This window comes from Papio anubis, chromosome 14 (assembly GCF_008728515.1).
Source record: "Papio anubis isolate 15944 chromosome 14, Panubis1.0, whole genome shotgun sequence".
NCBI lineage: Eukaryota > Metazoa > Chordata > Mammalia > Primates > Cercopithecidae > Papio > Papio anubis.
The window spans coordinates 103438049-103452875 of record NC_044989.1 but is presented as its reverse complement, the minus strand read 5'-3'; the positions used below and the strand labels follow the sequence as shown (position 1 = coordinate 103452875).

The following is a 14827-nucleotide window of genomic DNA, read 5'->3' as shown; positions in this document are numbered from 1 at the left end:
TTGCTTGAACCCGAGAGGTGGAGGTTGCAGTGAGCTGAGATTGTACCATTGCACTCCAGCCTAGGTGACAGAGTGAGACTCCATCAAATAAATAAATAAATAAATAAATAGATAAATAGGTTTGCACTACTGTTTTTTATTCAGTACTTAATGGAGTATCTTAACAGAAATTATACATCGGAAAAAAACCATTATCTTGGTTTCTGCCCTTTTTTCAGTGTCTGAATCAATGGAATTATGTGCTACTGTAGAAGTTGTGGAACAAGGAGTACCAGAAAAGGAAGAGACACCACCTCCTGTTGAACCAGGTGGATAACATTATCTGATTATTTAATTAGTGAATTCTTATTAAATAGTGTTGATGTGTCATACGTTGTCTTAGTTATTATAAATAGTTGGGGAGAACCAAATAAGTATCTGACTGGATGGCTCTCTTTCTTCATAGTTCTTTCTTTTCTATTTCTTTTCATTTCTACTTTGAATAAGTACCCAAGTGAGACTTGCATCAGTTTTATTCTTTCCAGCAGTGTTAATAAAATGTTTTGTAGAAAGGATACACTTTGGGAGGGTGAGGCGGATGGATCACGAGGTCAGGAGATCAAGACCATCCTGACTAACACGGTGAAACCCTGTCTCTACTGAAAATACAAAAAATTAGCCAGGCGTGGTGGCAGGTGCCTGTAATCCCAGCTACTCGGGAGGCTGAGGCAGGAGAATTGCTTGAACCTGGGAGGCAGAGGTTACAGGGACATTGCAATGAGCTGAGATCATGCCATTGCACTCCAGCCTGGGTGACAGAGCACAAAAAAAAAAAAAAAAAAAAAAAAGGGAAGAAAGAATAGTAGGTTTTGGATTTTCTCTGATGTTTTTATTTATGAGTCAGAAATCTCAAAAAAAGACCTGAAGGTTTTCATTTAATACTTGAGAAGCAAATTCAAAGCATTTTTAACTAGAACTTTTTAAGAACCATAAAAATTGGCATTTTTAGACCTTCCTAAAGGTCAACTTCTATTTACAATAATCAGAGAATTCAGCTTACTCATTGTGGGGTATCTGTGTATGTGTTGAGGAGTTGAGGAAAATCTCTGGCTTAAAAAAAAAAAATAGAAAACATTGTTCTAATTCTTAAGACTAGATATTGATAGGAGAGCTGGGGCTGCCTAAATGTATGTTTGGTATTCAAGAGAATCCCCAGCGTTTAAAGATAGGATCAGGAATGGGAAAAGCCTTTAGAGAATACTAAGTTCGATTAACACTGGTGAATTATATTATTGATAGTTCCTTTCCTTTTTTTCTTTTCTCTTCTGAGCGAATAGGATCATTTCACCTGGGTAGACCTCAGCCTAGCATTGATAAGACGAGATTAGAGAAATTCAGATTGATATGCTTAATAGCAGTCCATTATTTTAGGTCGTATTTTTAACACCAGAAAGAATTGCTAATTTAGATGGATGTTTTGGGTGCCTGTTTCTGAGTCTCATTTCCTCCTCAAGATAATTTACCCAGACTTGTTAGTAAATCATGATTATTTCAGGGAAGCCAGGTACTGCATGTCCTGTCCTACCCCTCATCTTCCTTTCATTTAAGAATAGTTGTGCCTGGTTAGATTTCAGTAAAGAAAAGCATTCTTGTTAAGAAGAGTATTAGGTCTGTAATATCTAAGTAATATTCAGAATTTAGCTTTCTGGCTGTTTTGGGGTTATGAGCACAGCATTCTATTCTTATTTTGAACTGGAGTGATGGTGGTACTTTTGTACCTTCTACTTTGGAATTTATATTTAAATACCTGTAAAGGTTAAAAGCAAAATAATAAATTCCTTGCATAAAGCATGAGTTGGATGATCAAAAAGAAGACATATGTGAAATTTCATTTGTTTTCAAGAACTGAGTACATTCATATAGCTTTTTCAAGATCTAAAGAAACATTTAAATTGATTAAATTAATGAAACAATTAGCTTGAATAGAAAATCGGTTATGTTTAATATGATGACTGTAGTAGGAAATGGAAGCATTTAGTAATAGTAAATTGTAACATGCTAGCTATATTAAAAAGAGTTCTAAAGATAATAGCTGCATACATATTTTTTACATAATTGAAAAATTATTTTTATGTCTGTAATTTTTTACTTTTTTCTAAATAATTTAGAAATAACTTTTTTCTAAATAATTCATATTTCTAAATAATTTTTGTGTCTTAAATGCAAATTTTACTTACAGAAGAAGAAGAAGATACTGAGGATGCTGGATTGGATGATTGGGAGGCTATGGCCAGTGACGAGGAGACAGAAAAAGGTGAATACCTCATAAGCACACACTGATAAATCCAGTGGCTATTAGAAATGAATGATATATATTTAAATGAATAGTCTTTTGATTATGAAAGACATATGAACATTTCTGGGGATGGGGATCAGTCTCGTGTTCTCTTCTTTGCCGTGGTTTCTAAGTCCTCATGTGGATCTTCGTTTTGTGAATGAGTGGTTCCTCAGAATGTTATTTGTAAGATAACTGCCTAAGGTTTAGAATGCATTTTTTCAGAGTGATGATGTTACAAATAGGGTTGTTACTAAAACTGACTTACAAAAAGCACTGCTAAAAGGTAATGAAGAGATAAATACTATAGTTCCTGATAAGTATGAATAGAGAGTAAGCGTTTTTGTCATTATTTCCCCTTCTTTATTACTAAAATCTCTACTTTGAGATTTAATTTCCTGTTAATTTTACTAACTTACTGATAATGATATCTGGCCTTTTGATTTTTTTCAGACTCCCCCCATCTTTGTGTTTAAAGGTATACATTTTTCTTTAAGCATGACTTTAGTCAAATTCTGTAAGTTCTGATATGTTGATATTTTCTCATTTTCATTTTTATGTATTTTACCTAAGATTTATTTAGTGTATTTCTTTTTTTTTTTTTTTGAGATGGAGTTTCACTCTTGTTGCCCAGGCTGGAGTGCAATGGCGCAATCTCGACTCACAGTAACCTCTGCCTCCCGGGTTCAAACTATTCTCTTGCCTCAGCCTCCGGAGTAGCTGGGATTACAAGCATGCATTACCATACCTGGCTAATTTTGTATTTTTAGTAGAGACGGGGTTTCTCCATGTTGGTCAGGCTGGTCTCCAACTCTCGACCTCAGGTGATCCGCCCACTTCAGTCTCCCAAAGTCCTGGGATTGCAGGCGTGAGCCACCGCACCCGGCCTAGTATATTTCTTAATTTACAAAAATGGGCATTTTCTCATTGTCTTTTGTTACTTCATTGTGATCAGAGAACATACATGATTCTATCCTTTGAAGTATGTTGAATATTGCTATACAACCTAGCATGGTCAGTTATTGTAAGTGTTTCATATTTGGAAAGAATTCATATTCTGCGGTAGTTGGATGCCTTGGTTTCTATATTTAGGTCAAGTCTGCTAATCATTTTGTTCAAGTCTTTTATAGCATTCTGAGGGTTTTTTTGTTTTTGCTTTTTTTTTTTCTGATCTGCTCTTTCTCTCTGTTACTGGGACCAGTGTCTTAAAATCTCCAATCATGATTGTAGATTTTCTGTTTCTCCCAAGTTCTGTTAATTTTTGCTTTATGTATTTTTATGCTGTGTCATTAGGTGAATACAATCTTGTATCTTTCTAATGAATTGACTCTTTTATCATTTATATATATATATATATATATATATATATATTTCTAACAATGCCTTTTGATATAAAAGTCTGCCTAAAACTCATATAGGTACATGAGCTTTGATTTACATGATCTTTTTTGTTCTTTATTACTCTTTCTGTATCTGTAAATAGCATTTTAGTCCATTTGTACTGCTATAACAAAATACCACAGACTTGGTAGTACTAAAGAACAGAAATGTATTCCTCACAGTTCTGGCGGCTGGGAAGTCCCGAGATCAAGGCACCAGCACTGGTGTCTGGTAAAGGCTGCTCTCTGCTTCCAAGATGGCACCTTGGTGCTGCATCCTCCAGAGGGAAGGATGGTTGTGTCTTCACATGGTGGAAGGGAGGGAAGGGCAAGAGGAGCAAACTCTCTTTGAGAAGGCACTTTTCTGCGGGCATGAATCCATTTATGAGAGTGGCTTAATCAGTCCCCCAAACCTTCCCCACCACCCTGCTACCCGCTACCCGCAAAATGGGGATTAAGTTTTCAACATGAATTTTAGAGGGGACACCATTTACAAATCACAGCTAGGATCTAGTTGAGATTTTTTTAATCCAGTTTGTCAATCTTTATATTTTACCTAGAGTACTTAGCCCGTTAAATGTAACAGTTGGTGTAATTAACATTTGGTGTAAGTATATTGATTTTAAACATTTCATCTTACCAAGTCCTTTTTTGTTCTATGTGGTTCTTTTTCTCTCTAATCATCTTTTGGGTTACTAGGTTTTAAAAATTTTATTTTTTTCTCCTTCCATGAGCTTAGCAGTTGTATACTTTTCTAAAAAACTTTTTAGTGATTAAGAAAATTTTTAGCATATACCTTTGAACTAACAATGTGTAATGTTATCCTCTAACAATGCAGGGGCTTTAGAGTACTTGAATGACATTTACCCAATACTCTGTTTAGATATCATTGCTCTCGGCTGGGCGTGACGACTCACACCTGCAATCCCAGCACTTTGGGAGGCTGAGGTAGGCAGAGCACTTGAGATGAGGAGTTTGAGACTAGCCTGGCCAACATGGCGAAACGCCACCTCTACTAAAAATACAAAAATTAGCTGGGCATGGTGGCATGCGCCTGTAATCCTAGCTACTCACGTGACTGAGGCACAAGAATCGCTTGAACCCGGAAAGCGTAGGTTGCAGCCAGTTGAGATTGCGCCACTGCATTCCAGCCTGGGCAACAGAGTGAGACTGTATCTCAAAAAAACCCAAAAAAGATATAATTGTTCTCATTTCTTTTCGTTATCTATTTAAAACCTCATCTTAGCTTATATTTTATATAGTCAGTACTTACAAGTTTACCCACATTGTTAACATTTTGTTGTGCTTCATTTCCTGCATCTTTGACCTTCCGTTTGAGATAATTTCTTCCTATCTGAAGAACACTTTAGAGGTTTTTTTTTTTTTTTTAAATGAATCAGTTAGACATTCTGTTTTGCTTTGTAAAAACATCTTTATTACATCTTCATTCTTTAGTTTTATATATTTACTGAGTGAGGAATTATTGGTTGAAGTTTAACACTTTTAAGTTGTTATTCCCTTGCCCTGGCTTTCATTGTTCCTGTTGAGAAGTCAGGTATCAGCCTCAATTTTTCATGTGATTTTGGTTTTTAGCAGTTTTATCATGATGTAGCCAGAATAGGTTTTTTAAAAATACATTCTGTTTGTAGAGCTTTATTAATATATGGTTTTATGTTTTTATCAGTTTTATGTTAGGAGCCATTTTCTCCCTCAGAATCCCAATCATGTCTCTGATAGGCCCTCTTATTGTATCATTGTTTCCTATTTTCTTTTCTGTATTTTCCACCTAGTGAGTCTCTGTGGTTCATTCTGGATTGCTTCTCTTGACTGTCTTCTAGGTCACTGATTTTCTCCTTGGCTCTTTCTATTCTGAGGTTAGGCCCACCTTTTGAATTCTTAATTTCATTTGTTGTATTTTTCAGTTTTAGTATTTCCATTTAACTTTTTTTATAGTTTTAATTTACCTTCTAAAATTTTAACTTTGTCTTTTGCTTCTGACTGAATGTTAGAAGCACAGTCATTTTAAAATTTTGATTTTATAACTTTATGAAAGTCCTTTTGGTGTTTTATATGTTGGTTCTTCTCATGTAAATTGTTTTCTCATGTGCCTTGTTATTTTTATATATGTGCTGGATATTTTGTTTGGAGAAGTAATTTGAGGTCAAGAATGATGTTTTCTTTTCTCCAGAGCTACTTTATATGTTACTTCCACAAGGTACCTGAGTGAACTAGCAATATGGAATCATCTTATTCTAGACTTAGAATCCAGAGGATCTGAAGGTGATCTGCCAATAATGGGGAGATCCTGTTTATTTCTTATTCATCCTTATTCCTAGGGTACAGCTCTTCATGATTTTACCCCACAGTAAGAGTGTAACCCAATGTCTGCTCACTGCACTCTCTTGAACTCTTAGTGTTCTGGTAGGTCTGGATTCCCAGTGCAGCTTAGCCTTTCATCTGCCTCCTCCCGAATCAACAAATGACCATAAGGGGAAAGTGGTACTAAAGACTGTTCTCACCTCCTTGGGTTTCTGTTCTCCCATGGATTCTGGCTTACTAATGCTGACTTCAGTATGGATTACTGCCTTAAGGTTTTACTGTTAAGTGACAGACTTCGTTTTAGCATGTAGACAAACACCTTGCATTTATGATGTATGAAAACACCGTGTTACTTCCCTAAGTACAAGTTGAGCCTCTGAAATTCAAAAATCTGAAATCTGAAATGCTCTAAAATCAAATTTGAGCACCACTACGTGACGCTCAAAGGATATACTCATTGGAGCATTTCATATTTCAGGTTTTTCCGATTTCGGATACAAATATTCCAAATTTAAAAAAATACAAAGTAAGTATAGAATGCAAATATTCCAAATTTTAAAAAATCTGAAACAGTTCTGGTCCAGGCGTTATTTCCTTCCCCTACTTTAAAGCAGGCTTGTCCAATCTGCAGCCTGTGGGCCACATGCAGCCCAGGATGGCTTTCAATGTGGCCCAGCACTAATTCGTAAACTTTCTTAAAACATGAGACTTTTTTGTGTGATTTTTTTTTTTTTTTAAGCTCATCAGCTATTATTAGTGTTAGTGTGTTAGTGTATTTTATGTGTGGCCCAAGACAATTCTTCTTCTAATGTGGCTCAGGGAAGCCAAAAGATTGGACACCCCTGCTTTAAAGTCTCTTATCTTGATATAAATCTGTCATATTAATGCTTATTTATTTAAAAATATATTTGCCTTTCTAGTAGAAGGAAACACAGTTCATATAGAAGTAAAAGAAAACCCTGAAGAGGAAGAAGAGGAGGAAGAAGAGGAGGAAGAGGAAGATGAAGAAAGTGAAGAAGAGGAGGAGGAGGAGGGAGAAAGTGAAGGCAGTGAAGGTGATGAGGAAGATGAAAAGGTGTCAGATGAGAAGGATTCAGGGAAGACATTAGATAAAAAACCGAGTAAAGAAATGAGCTCAGATTCTGAATATGACTCTGATGATGATCGGTCTAAAGAAGAAAGGGCTTATGACAAAGCAAAACGAAGGATTGAGGTATTTATTTTACCCTTTCTCTTTACTTTCTTTCTTCCCACTCCTCTGTGATTATTAAAACTGTATAACTAAAGGCTTTGAACAGCACTTTATATATCCTCAAGAATAGAATACTTTTCAGTTTTTGTAATGTTGAAATATTATTGGCCTTCGATACTGGTCTTACCCAAGGACCCCCCTCTCTTACCTGAGATAGAATGGTGTGACTACTTTATTTTTTTCTTGTTTTCTCCAAATTTTAATGTGCTCTTGGAGTGATAGTTTGAAAGTATGCAGAGGTATTCTGAGCATGTGCCCTCTGCTTATAAACATCAGTTATAAGCAGTTATAAGCATCAGTTTGCCTCACATATTTAGGTTAGTCACCCTGAGGCATCTGATCACTTCAGTTGTTTAAATCTGGTGGGTTGATGAGGCTTCTGTTAGTAAAGTCCAATGCCTGATAGGCTTTCTGTATTTTTCCTACTTAATGCCGTAGATTTCATTGGGCTTCAAGAGAAAGTTTTCTTCAGTTCTGTCAGCTTAATGTAAATAATACATTAAAAACTAGTTTGCTTGAGGGTATTATACTATTTTAAAGCTAAAAACTATTTCAGCTTTCCTTTTTGTGTATTACTAATTTTTCAGTTTTTTGTTTTAATACCTATATATCGACATTTGCCTTTTCTCCTGTAAAGTCTAAGTATGGATAAATTGTCTAAATTTTTAAAGGACTAAGAGGGTTTGTTATTCTAAATTAGGGTTTCTTAGCCCTGGCACTATTAAAATTTGGGGGCCAGATAATTCTTTGTTGTTGGGGACAGGGACTGTTCTCTTCCTTGTATGATATCGAACAACATCTTGGCCTTGACCTGCTAGATGCCTGTAGCATTCTTCCCTAACTGGCACCTCAGTTACGACTGTCTTTTCCCATAGCACCTGCTCCCACCAGCTCCCTTGCCATATACTCATGTTCGAGAGAGTGATGGAATATCTGTACTGTGCTTGCTGATTTACAAACAAAATAAGTATAAAGCAGAAGAGCTTCTCAATTATCCTACTCCCTAGATTAGTTAATGGTAGTGTGTATGAGCTTCATGTTTTTAAAAATAAAGGCCCTAGCCCCCAGTATAGTCATATGGAGGGTTAGGGCTTCAAGGTAGGAATTTTGGGGAAATGTTCAGTCCATAACAAACTTCATGGATCCATAAACTTTGCTACGTATTATGATGTTCTGAAATTCACTCCATTCCTGGGTCAGAATCTCCATTGTGGAATGGGATTTGTATTCTTGTGCTGTCATTGCTTCAGTATACTTAGAATTTCTGAGTCAGTTTGTAACTCATTGCCCTCTAAAAATTTTAATACTTCACTAAGTGTGGGAGAGAGAGGCAGTTGTCCGCCATGTCAAATAAAGTCATAATGTTTGAATTTGAGTTGTATGTACTGTGAGGTTGTTGGGTACTACTCTTTGCTAGTGAATAAGTCCTACTTTGTACTCATCCCTGGCATCTCACTTTTGGTATTTTAAAGAGTTTTTCAGTTTCAGTTTCTACCAAAAAATCTAATGTCTAGTACTAGAAATGCAAGTAAAGAGTTCTTACAGAAATGGTTTTTAGATGAAAAATAGTTTTGTAAATGACATTACTTCATAGTTTTTGCTTCAAGTGTTTAATTTGAATGCCAACTTTATTTGAAAGGTCATTTCAAAGAAAAACTATTGCTGGCATGTGTTTTTGGTCCTCAGAAAGCTGAAGCATTTAGGTCAGTGCGACAAGAAGCACACTGTGGTTTGAGGAAAAGCTTTCTCGCCCTTGCTGGTGTTCATGGGAGTGGTAGAACCTCGGAAAGTCAGGACATGTTATACTTATTTAAGCTGAAGCTTAAATAAACAGTCTCCTCCTTGAGAAGTTTTATAGCATTCATATATTGGATAAAAGTGTGTAATACATTGCCTTTAAAAATCTTTAAAATTCTTAGGTTGCAGTGAATTTTTGAAAATGTGCACGCTCACCTGTTTTTATGTAAATCCTCACACAAATTCAGGGTTGCTCTATATAGTCAGTATTATGGGAAGATTGATTCGTTTCGTAGTCATTCTATTCCATTAAAGTAACTATGTACAAAAGTATTCAAAAATTTTGAAATGACACTTTACAATATTCCTATTCATATTCAGCAGTGCTACTGTGAAATCTAAACAGGTTTTTCCTTGTCCAAAGGTGCTGTGGTGGGAATTAGATTGTAATGTTCACATTATAAATTGCAATTATGTGTAGTCAAATCAACAGAGAACTTGGATGCAGGCTGTGGCATTCTTTTGCCAAGGCAAAATAGAAAATAAGGATAGTGAGGATTTGATATATTTAATTTTTGATTTTTTTTTCTTTCCTAGAAACGGCGACTTGAACATAGTAAAAATGTAAATACCGAAAAGCTAAGAGCCCCTATTATCTGCGTACTTGGGCATGTGGACACAGGGAAGACAAAAATTCTAGATAAAGTAAGAAACTATTATATGTATTGATAGAATTTTGAAAGTAAGTGAATGGTACCTTATAAAAAAAAAAAAACTTTTGAGACTAATAGGATATATAGGCAATTCTGCTTACAATAAATAAGTTGCTAATCTCTTATTATTTTTGCTGCTATCTTTTCCATGTCGAAATACCAATCTGAACTTGCTGTCTTCTCATAGCTCCGTCACACACATGTACAAGACGGTGAAGCAGGTGGTATCACACAACAAATTGGGGCCACCAATGTTCCTCTTGAAGCTATTAATGAACAGACTAAGATGATTAAAAATGTAAGTACATTGTATTTCATATATTTTAATCTCTTACAAAAATTAAGATATGAACTATTTCAAACATAGAAAAAGGACGGAGACTAGTATAACAGCTCCATATAGTCACCATTCGGAATTAATATGTATTATTTTGTCTATTTTGCTTTAGATCATTCTTTTTAAAGAATAAAACACTACATATTATAGGAGCTCTCACATTCCATTTCCTTCCCTCCCTTTCCCAGAGGCAGCCACTATTCCAGTTAGTCATTCGCCTCCATGCTTTAACACTGATAACATTTATCCCCACAATTTAAAATTTTGTTTCATTCTCTACTGTTTTTCCCTTCTAATCTAATCCATTTCTTTTCTTTTTGTCCCATATTTTTCTACTTGTTTGGAGGTATTCAGTTTATGTATGTTAGATGTAACACAGTAAGATAAATGTAAAGCTTAAAGAATCAGTATAATGCACACCACCCTTTAAGTGTCATCTTTGTTGGGCAGTAGAACCTTGCAGGCTACTTCAGAAGCCCTCCAGGTGTAGCTTTCCAATCAAAGATGTCCAGCCACAACTTCTTAAGATAATCTCTACCTTTTAATATGTTAGGAGTTGCAAAATGTTGATACTTGAACTCCATCAGCCATTATTGGATTACTTCTATAGAGAAATGTTGCCTAATCTACTATTTGGTTATTCAGTGATGGGTTATTTAGGAAAGGTAGAATTAATACCTGATCCTTTACCTTCTTTTAACCAGCTTTTAAAATAAAAAGTGACCAATATGATTTTTCTTTTTTTCTATTTTTTTTGCCCCTCATAGAGACAGGATCTCCCTATGTTGCCCAGGCTGGTCTTGAACTCCTGTGCTCAAGCGATCCTCCCACCTCAGCCTCCCAAAGTGCTGGGATTACAGATGTGAGCCACTGTGCCCAGCCTGATTTTGTTTTGTATTGTTATGAACTAATGGATTTAAACATATTTACTGTGCATTAGTCCATTTCAGTTATTATTGTGCTGAGATAGTCCCATCTTTGCCCAGTGGTTGGCTCCTGAATCTTTCTCATACAATTCTGGTTGTCCTAGTTTTGGTTGCATTCATGCTGTCTGGTATAGCAGGATATTCCAGGCTCATGTAATACAGAAACTACCCAGACTGAGAACTGGGCCTTGAAACAATTCCTCAGTTTCATTATCACAGAGCAGGTGAAAGTGGTAGCTTTGGAACTGAGAAGCAATAAGTTGAAAAACAGAGCATATGTTATTACACGCTAATGTCTCCTTTTTTTCCTTATTTAGTCTTGGTTCTGCATGTAAAAAGAGTCTATGAGTTTTGTCTCTCCAGTTTTTGTTTTGTTTCTTTGCAATTGGGTTTTATGAAGCTTGTCTTCTAGTCAATTCCTAAGGAAGGGATTAGAAGAATTAACATTCCTTGAATTTTTAAATATTGAAGAGTTATTTTGTGGCCTTTATACTGGAAAGTCAGTTGGCCACATATAAAATCCTTGGTTGACATTTTCATTCTTTAAGTATCCTGTGTCCAATTTCTTCTCGCATAAAGTATTGCTGTTAAGTTTGATCATAAGCTGATTTTCATCTTTTTACAAGGCATATGGTCATTTTACATCTTGGTGTTGGTTCTGAGTTTTCCAGTTATGTGGTGTTCTATTATAATATATAGTATTGAATTTTTATTTTAGAACAGTTTTTTTGAATTATAACTTTTCAAATTTATAATTTATTTTCTTCCTATTTTAAATAATATTTCTATGTTTTAGTCACTAGAGAAGAGGGTTCATAACACCTTATTCCATCAGTTGCCAGAACTTGAGCTCTCATTGTTATTTTAGAACATCAGGAACAAGGTTATTATTAGGCCTGTATTAAAGTTCTTGGGATAACCTTTATATGACAATTGTAATTACTTATTGTTAGTATATAAGACACTGAAGTGAAAATAATTGTGGTGCTCAGTGAACATTGATTTACGACCACCAGAATGCAGATCTGAAATGTTTTACATTGCATTATTTTTATGTAGCTCAGGATACCAAATTTTGAAAGATCATTTGGAGATTAGCAAAAAGAAAATGTAGATAAGCATAATACAAAAAAGGTATGTGTGTGTGTGTGTGTGTGTGTGTGAGAGAGAAATTAGTTGGTCAGTGTTACTTTTTAGACTAAAAGGGAATGTCCAAATGAGATCAGTTGTAATGTTATTTCCATTCATTTATGTGCTTTTGTCCAGAAAGTCAAGCATTTATGACATTATTTGAATACAATAGGGTATGCATTTACTCTTTAACATTTTTGATCAGTGTGGTAAATTTACTTTAAAACATACTTTTGGGATATATTTGGAGTCAGAATTGCTTTAAAATTGGACCAGGTAACTTTTCCCAATGCTGAGAACCACCTCTTGCATGTCAGATTTCTATGGATTATTTCAGATGACTGCCCTGTGATTTGTATCACCACTTACTTAATAATCTGCTCAAACTTGGACTACAGTCATAGTTTTAAGACCCTAAGAAAGGAGATATTTTCTCATTTAATTTTTTTTTTTTGGTTAAAATTTCTTTGGATTTTAGTGAAAATACTGACAATTGTACTTTGCTGGTTAACTTACTGTTTTTAAAGTCACTCATTTGGAAAAGGGACTAGTGATACTTCCAGAGTTTTATGGCAAAAGGATTGTTTTGTAAAGAAGCTTTCATGTCTGACTTCCTTAAGCTTTGCACTTTTCCCCACTGTTTCTAGTTTGATAGAGAGAATGTACGGATTCCAGGAATGCTAATTATTGATACTCCTGGGCATGAATCTTTCAGGTAAGACCAATTTGAGTCTTTTCTCATCAAGCAAACTACTTGAAACCATTAAGTCTAAAAGTTCAGTGGAGTCATTAACCTTTGAGTAGTAATTTGATCTCTATAACTACCAATCCTCCTTTATACTTCATTGATTTAGTAGTGTTTTCTTTGAATACTTGTTTTTTGTAGAGGGAAGTCTTTACTGCTTGAAAGGAGCAGAAAACGTGCTAATACATGCCAGGCCTGTCTCCCGTAAAACCCGTTACAAGTGGAATATTGTGCTGTTGTCTCTTGCCCATGTTGTTTAACACAGAAAACTTGATCAGCAAAATTATCAGAAATATTAGTTGTTCTAAAACTAGCTCATTCCACTTGAGGTCAATTCAAGTGACTGTTATATGAGCATTTGGCAATTTAAGGGCTAATAGTACTTGAACAATTTAATACATATACTCTGTTTTGTTTGGGTTTTACAAAGAAGTTTAAAAGTTTTAAGAAAAGTATTTCAAGATTTTCTATTTATAGATCTTTTCCTTCTTTTCAACAGTAATCTGAGAAATAGAGGAAGCTCTCTTTGTGACATTGCCATTTTAGTTGTTGATATTATGCATGGTTTGGAGCCCCAAACAATTGAGTCTATCAACCTTCTCAAATCTAAAAAATGTCCCTTCATTGTTGCACTCAATAAGGTACGTGCGCCTTCTGAAAAATTAACCTAGGAAAACACGTTTCTTAATTTTTTGTGATTTAAAAAAGTGATATAATTAACATACAAGCATGGCTTATTTCATTGTGCTTCACTATATTGTGTTTCACAGATATTGTATATGTGTGTAGTTTTTTTTTGTTGTTTTTTGTTTGTTTGTTTGTTTTTTGAGACACAGTCTTGCTCTGTCACCCAGGCTGGAGTGCAGTGGCACGATCTTGGCTCACTGCAACCTCTGCCTCCTGGGTTCAGGCAATTCTTCTGCCTCAGCCTCCCAAGTAGCTGGGACTACAGGCGCTCGCCACCATGCCCGGCTAATTTTTGTATTTTTAGTAGAGACGGGGTTTCACCATATTGGCCAGGCTGGTCTTGAACTCCTGACCTTGTGATCCACCTGCCTCGGCCTCCCAAAGTGCTGGGATTACAGGCGCGAGCCACCGCGCCCAGCCTTTTAAATAAAATTTGTAAGTTTATAGCAGCCTTGCATCAAGCAAGTGTATTAAGTCTATTGGTGCCATTTTCCCAACAGCATGTGTTCACTTCTTGTCACATTTGTTAATTTGCAATATTTCAAACTTTTTCATTATTACATCTGTTACAGTTATCTGGGATAAATGATCTTTGTTATTATAATTGATTTGGGGTGCCACAAACCACACCCCTATAAGATGGCACACTTAGTCAATACATGTTGTGTGTGTTCTGACTGCTCCAGCAACCAGCTGTTCCCTTGTCTCTTTCTCTCTCCTTGGGCCCATTTCCTGAGACAGTATTGAAATTAGGCCAATTAATAACATTACAATGACCTGTAAGTGTTCAAGTGAAAGGAGGAGTCGCATGTATAATATCAGTCCAGCCACAACACTCCCTTAAGCCAAAGCCTAATCTAAAGCAAGGCCCTCTCTTCAGTTCTAAGGCTGAGGAAGGTGAGGAAGCTGTCGAAGAAAAGTTTGAAACTAGTAGAGGCTGGTTCATGAGGTTTAAGGAAAGAAGCTGTTTCTGTAACCTAAAAGTACAAGGTGAAGCAGCAAGTGCTGATACAGAAGCTGCAGCAAGTTACCCAGAAGCTCTAGCTGAGATGATTGATGAAGGTGGCTACACTAAACAACAGATTTTCAATGTAGGCAAAAAAGCCTTCCATTGGCAAAACATTCCATCTTGGACTTTCAGAGCTAGAGAGGAGAAGTCACTGCCTGGCTTCAAAGCTTCGAAGGGCAGGCTGACTCTCTAGTTAGGGTCTAATGTGGTTGGTGACTTTAAGCTGAAGCCAATGCTCATTGACAATTCTGAAAATCCTAGGGCCCTTAATAATTATG

The 14827-nt window shown here is 35.8% G+C and overlaps 1 protein-coding gene across 3 annotated transcripts in view; it reads left to right on the top strand.

The window, feature by feature from the left end:
* Positions 1 to 14827, top strand: part of EIF5B (eukaryotic translation initiation factor 5B) — a 63515-nt gene that overhangs the window by 32468 nt on the left and 16220 nt on the right. For 2 of the 3 annotated variants that reach the window (XM_021925108.2, XM_021925106.2), the window contains exons 8-14: positions 219 to 308; positions 2219 to 2293; positions 6933 to 7225; positions 9599 to 9706; positions 9902 to 10012; positions 12756 to 12823; positions 13353 to 13494. In XM_021925108.2, coding sequence (XP_021780800.2) covers positions 219 to 308; positions 2219 to 2293; positions 6933 to 7225; positions 9599 to 9706; positions 9902 to 10012; positions 12756 to 12823; positions 13353 to 13494 — 887 coding nt within the window. The remainder of the gene's footprint in view (positions 1 to 218; positions 309 to 2218; positions 2294 to 6932; positions 7226 to 9598; positions 9707 to 9901; positions 10013 to 12755; positions 12824 to 13352; positions 13495 to 14827) is intronic. The other variant, XM_021925107.2, reaches the window with a different exon arrangement.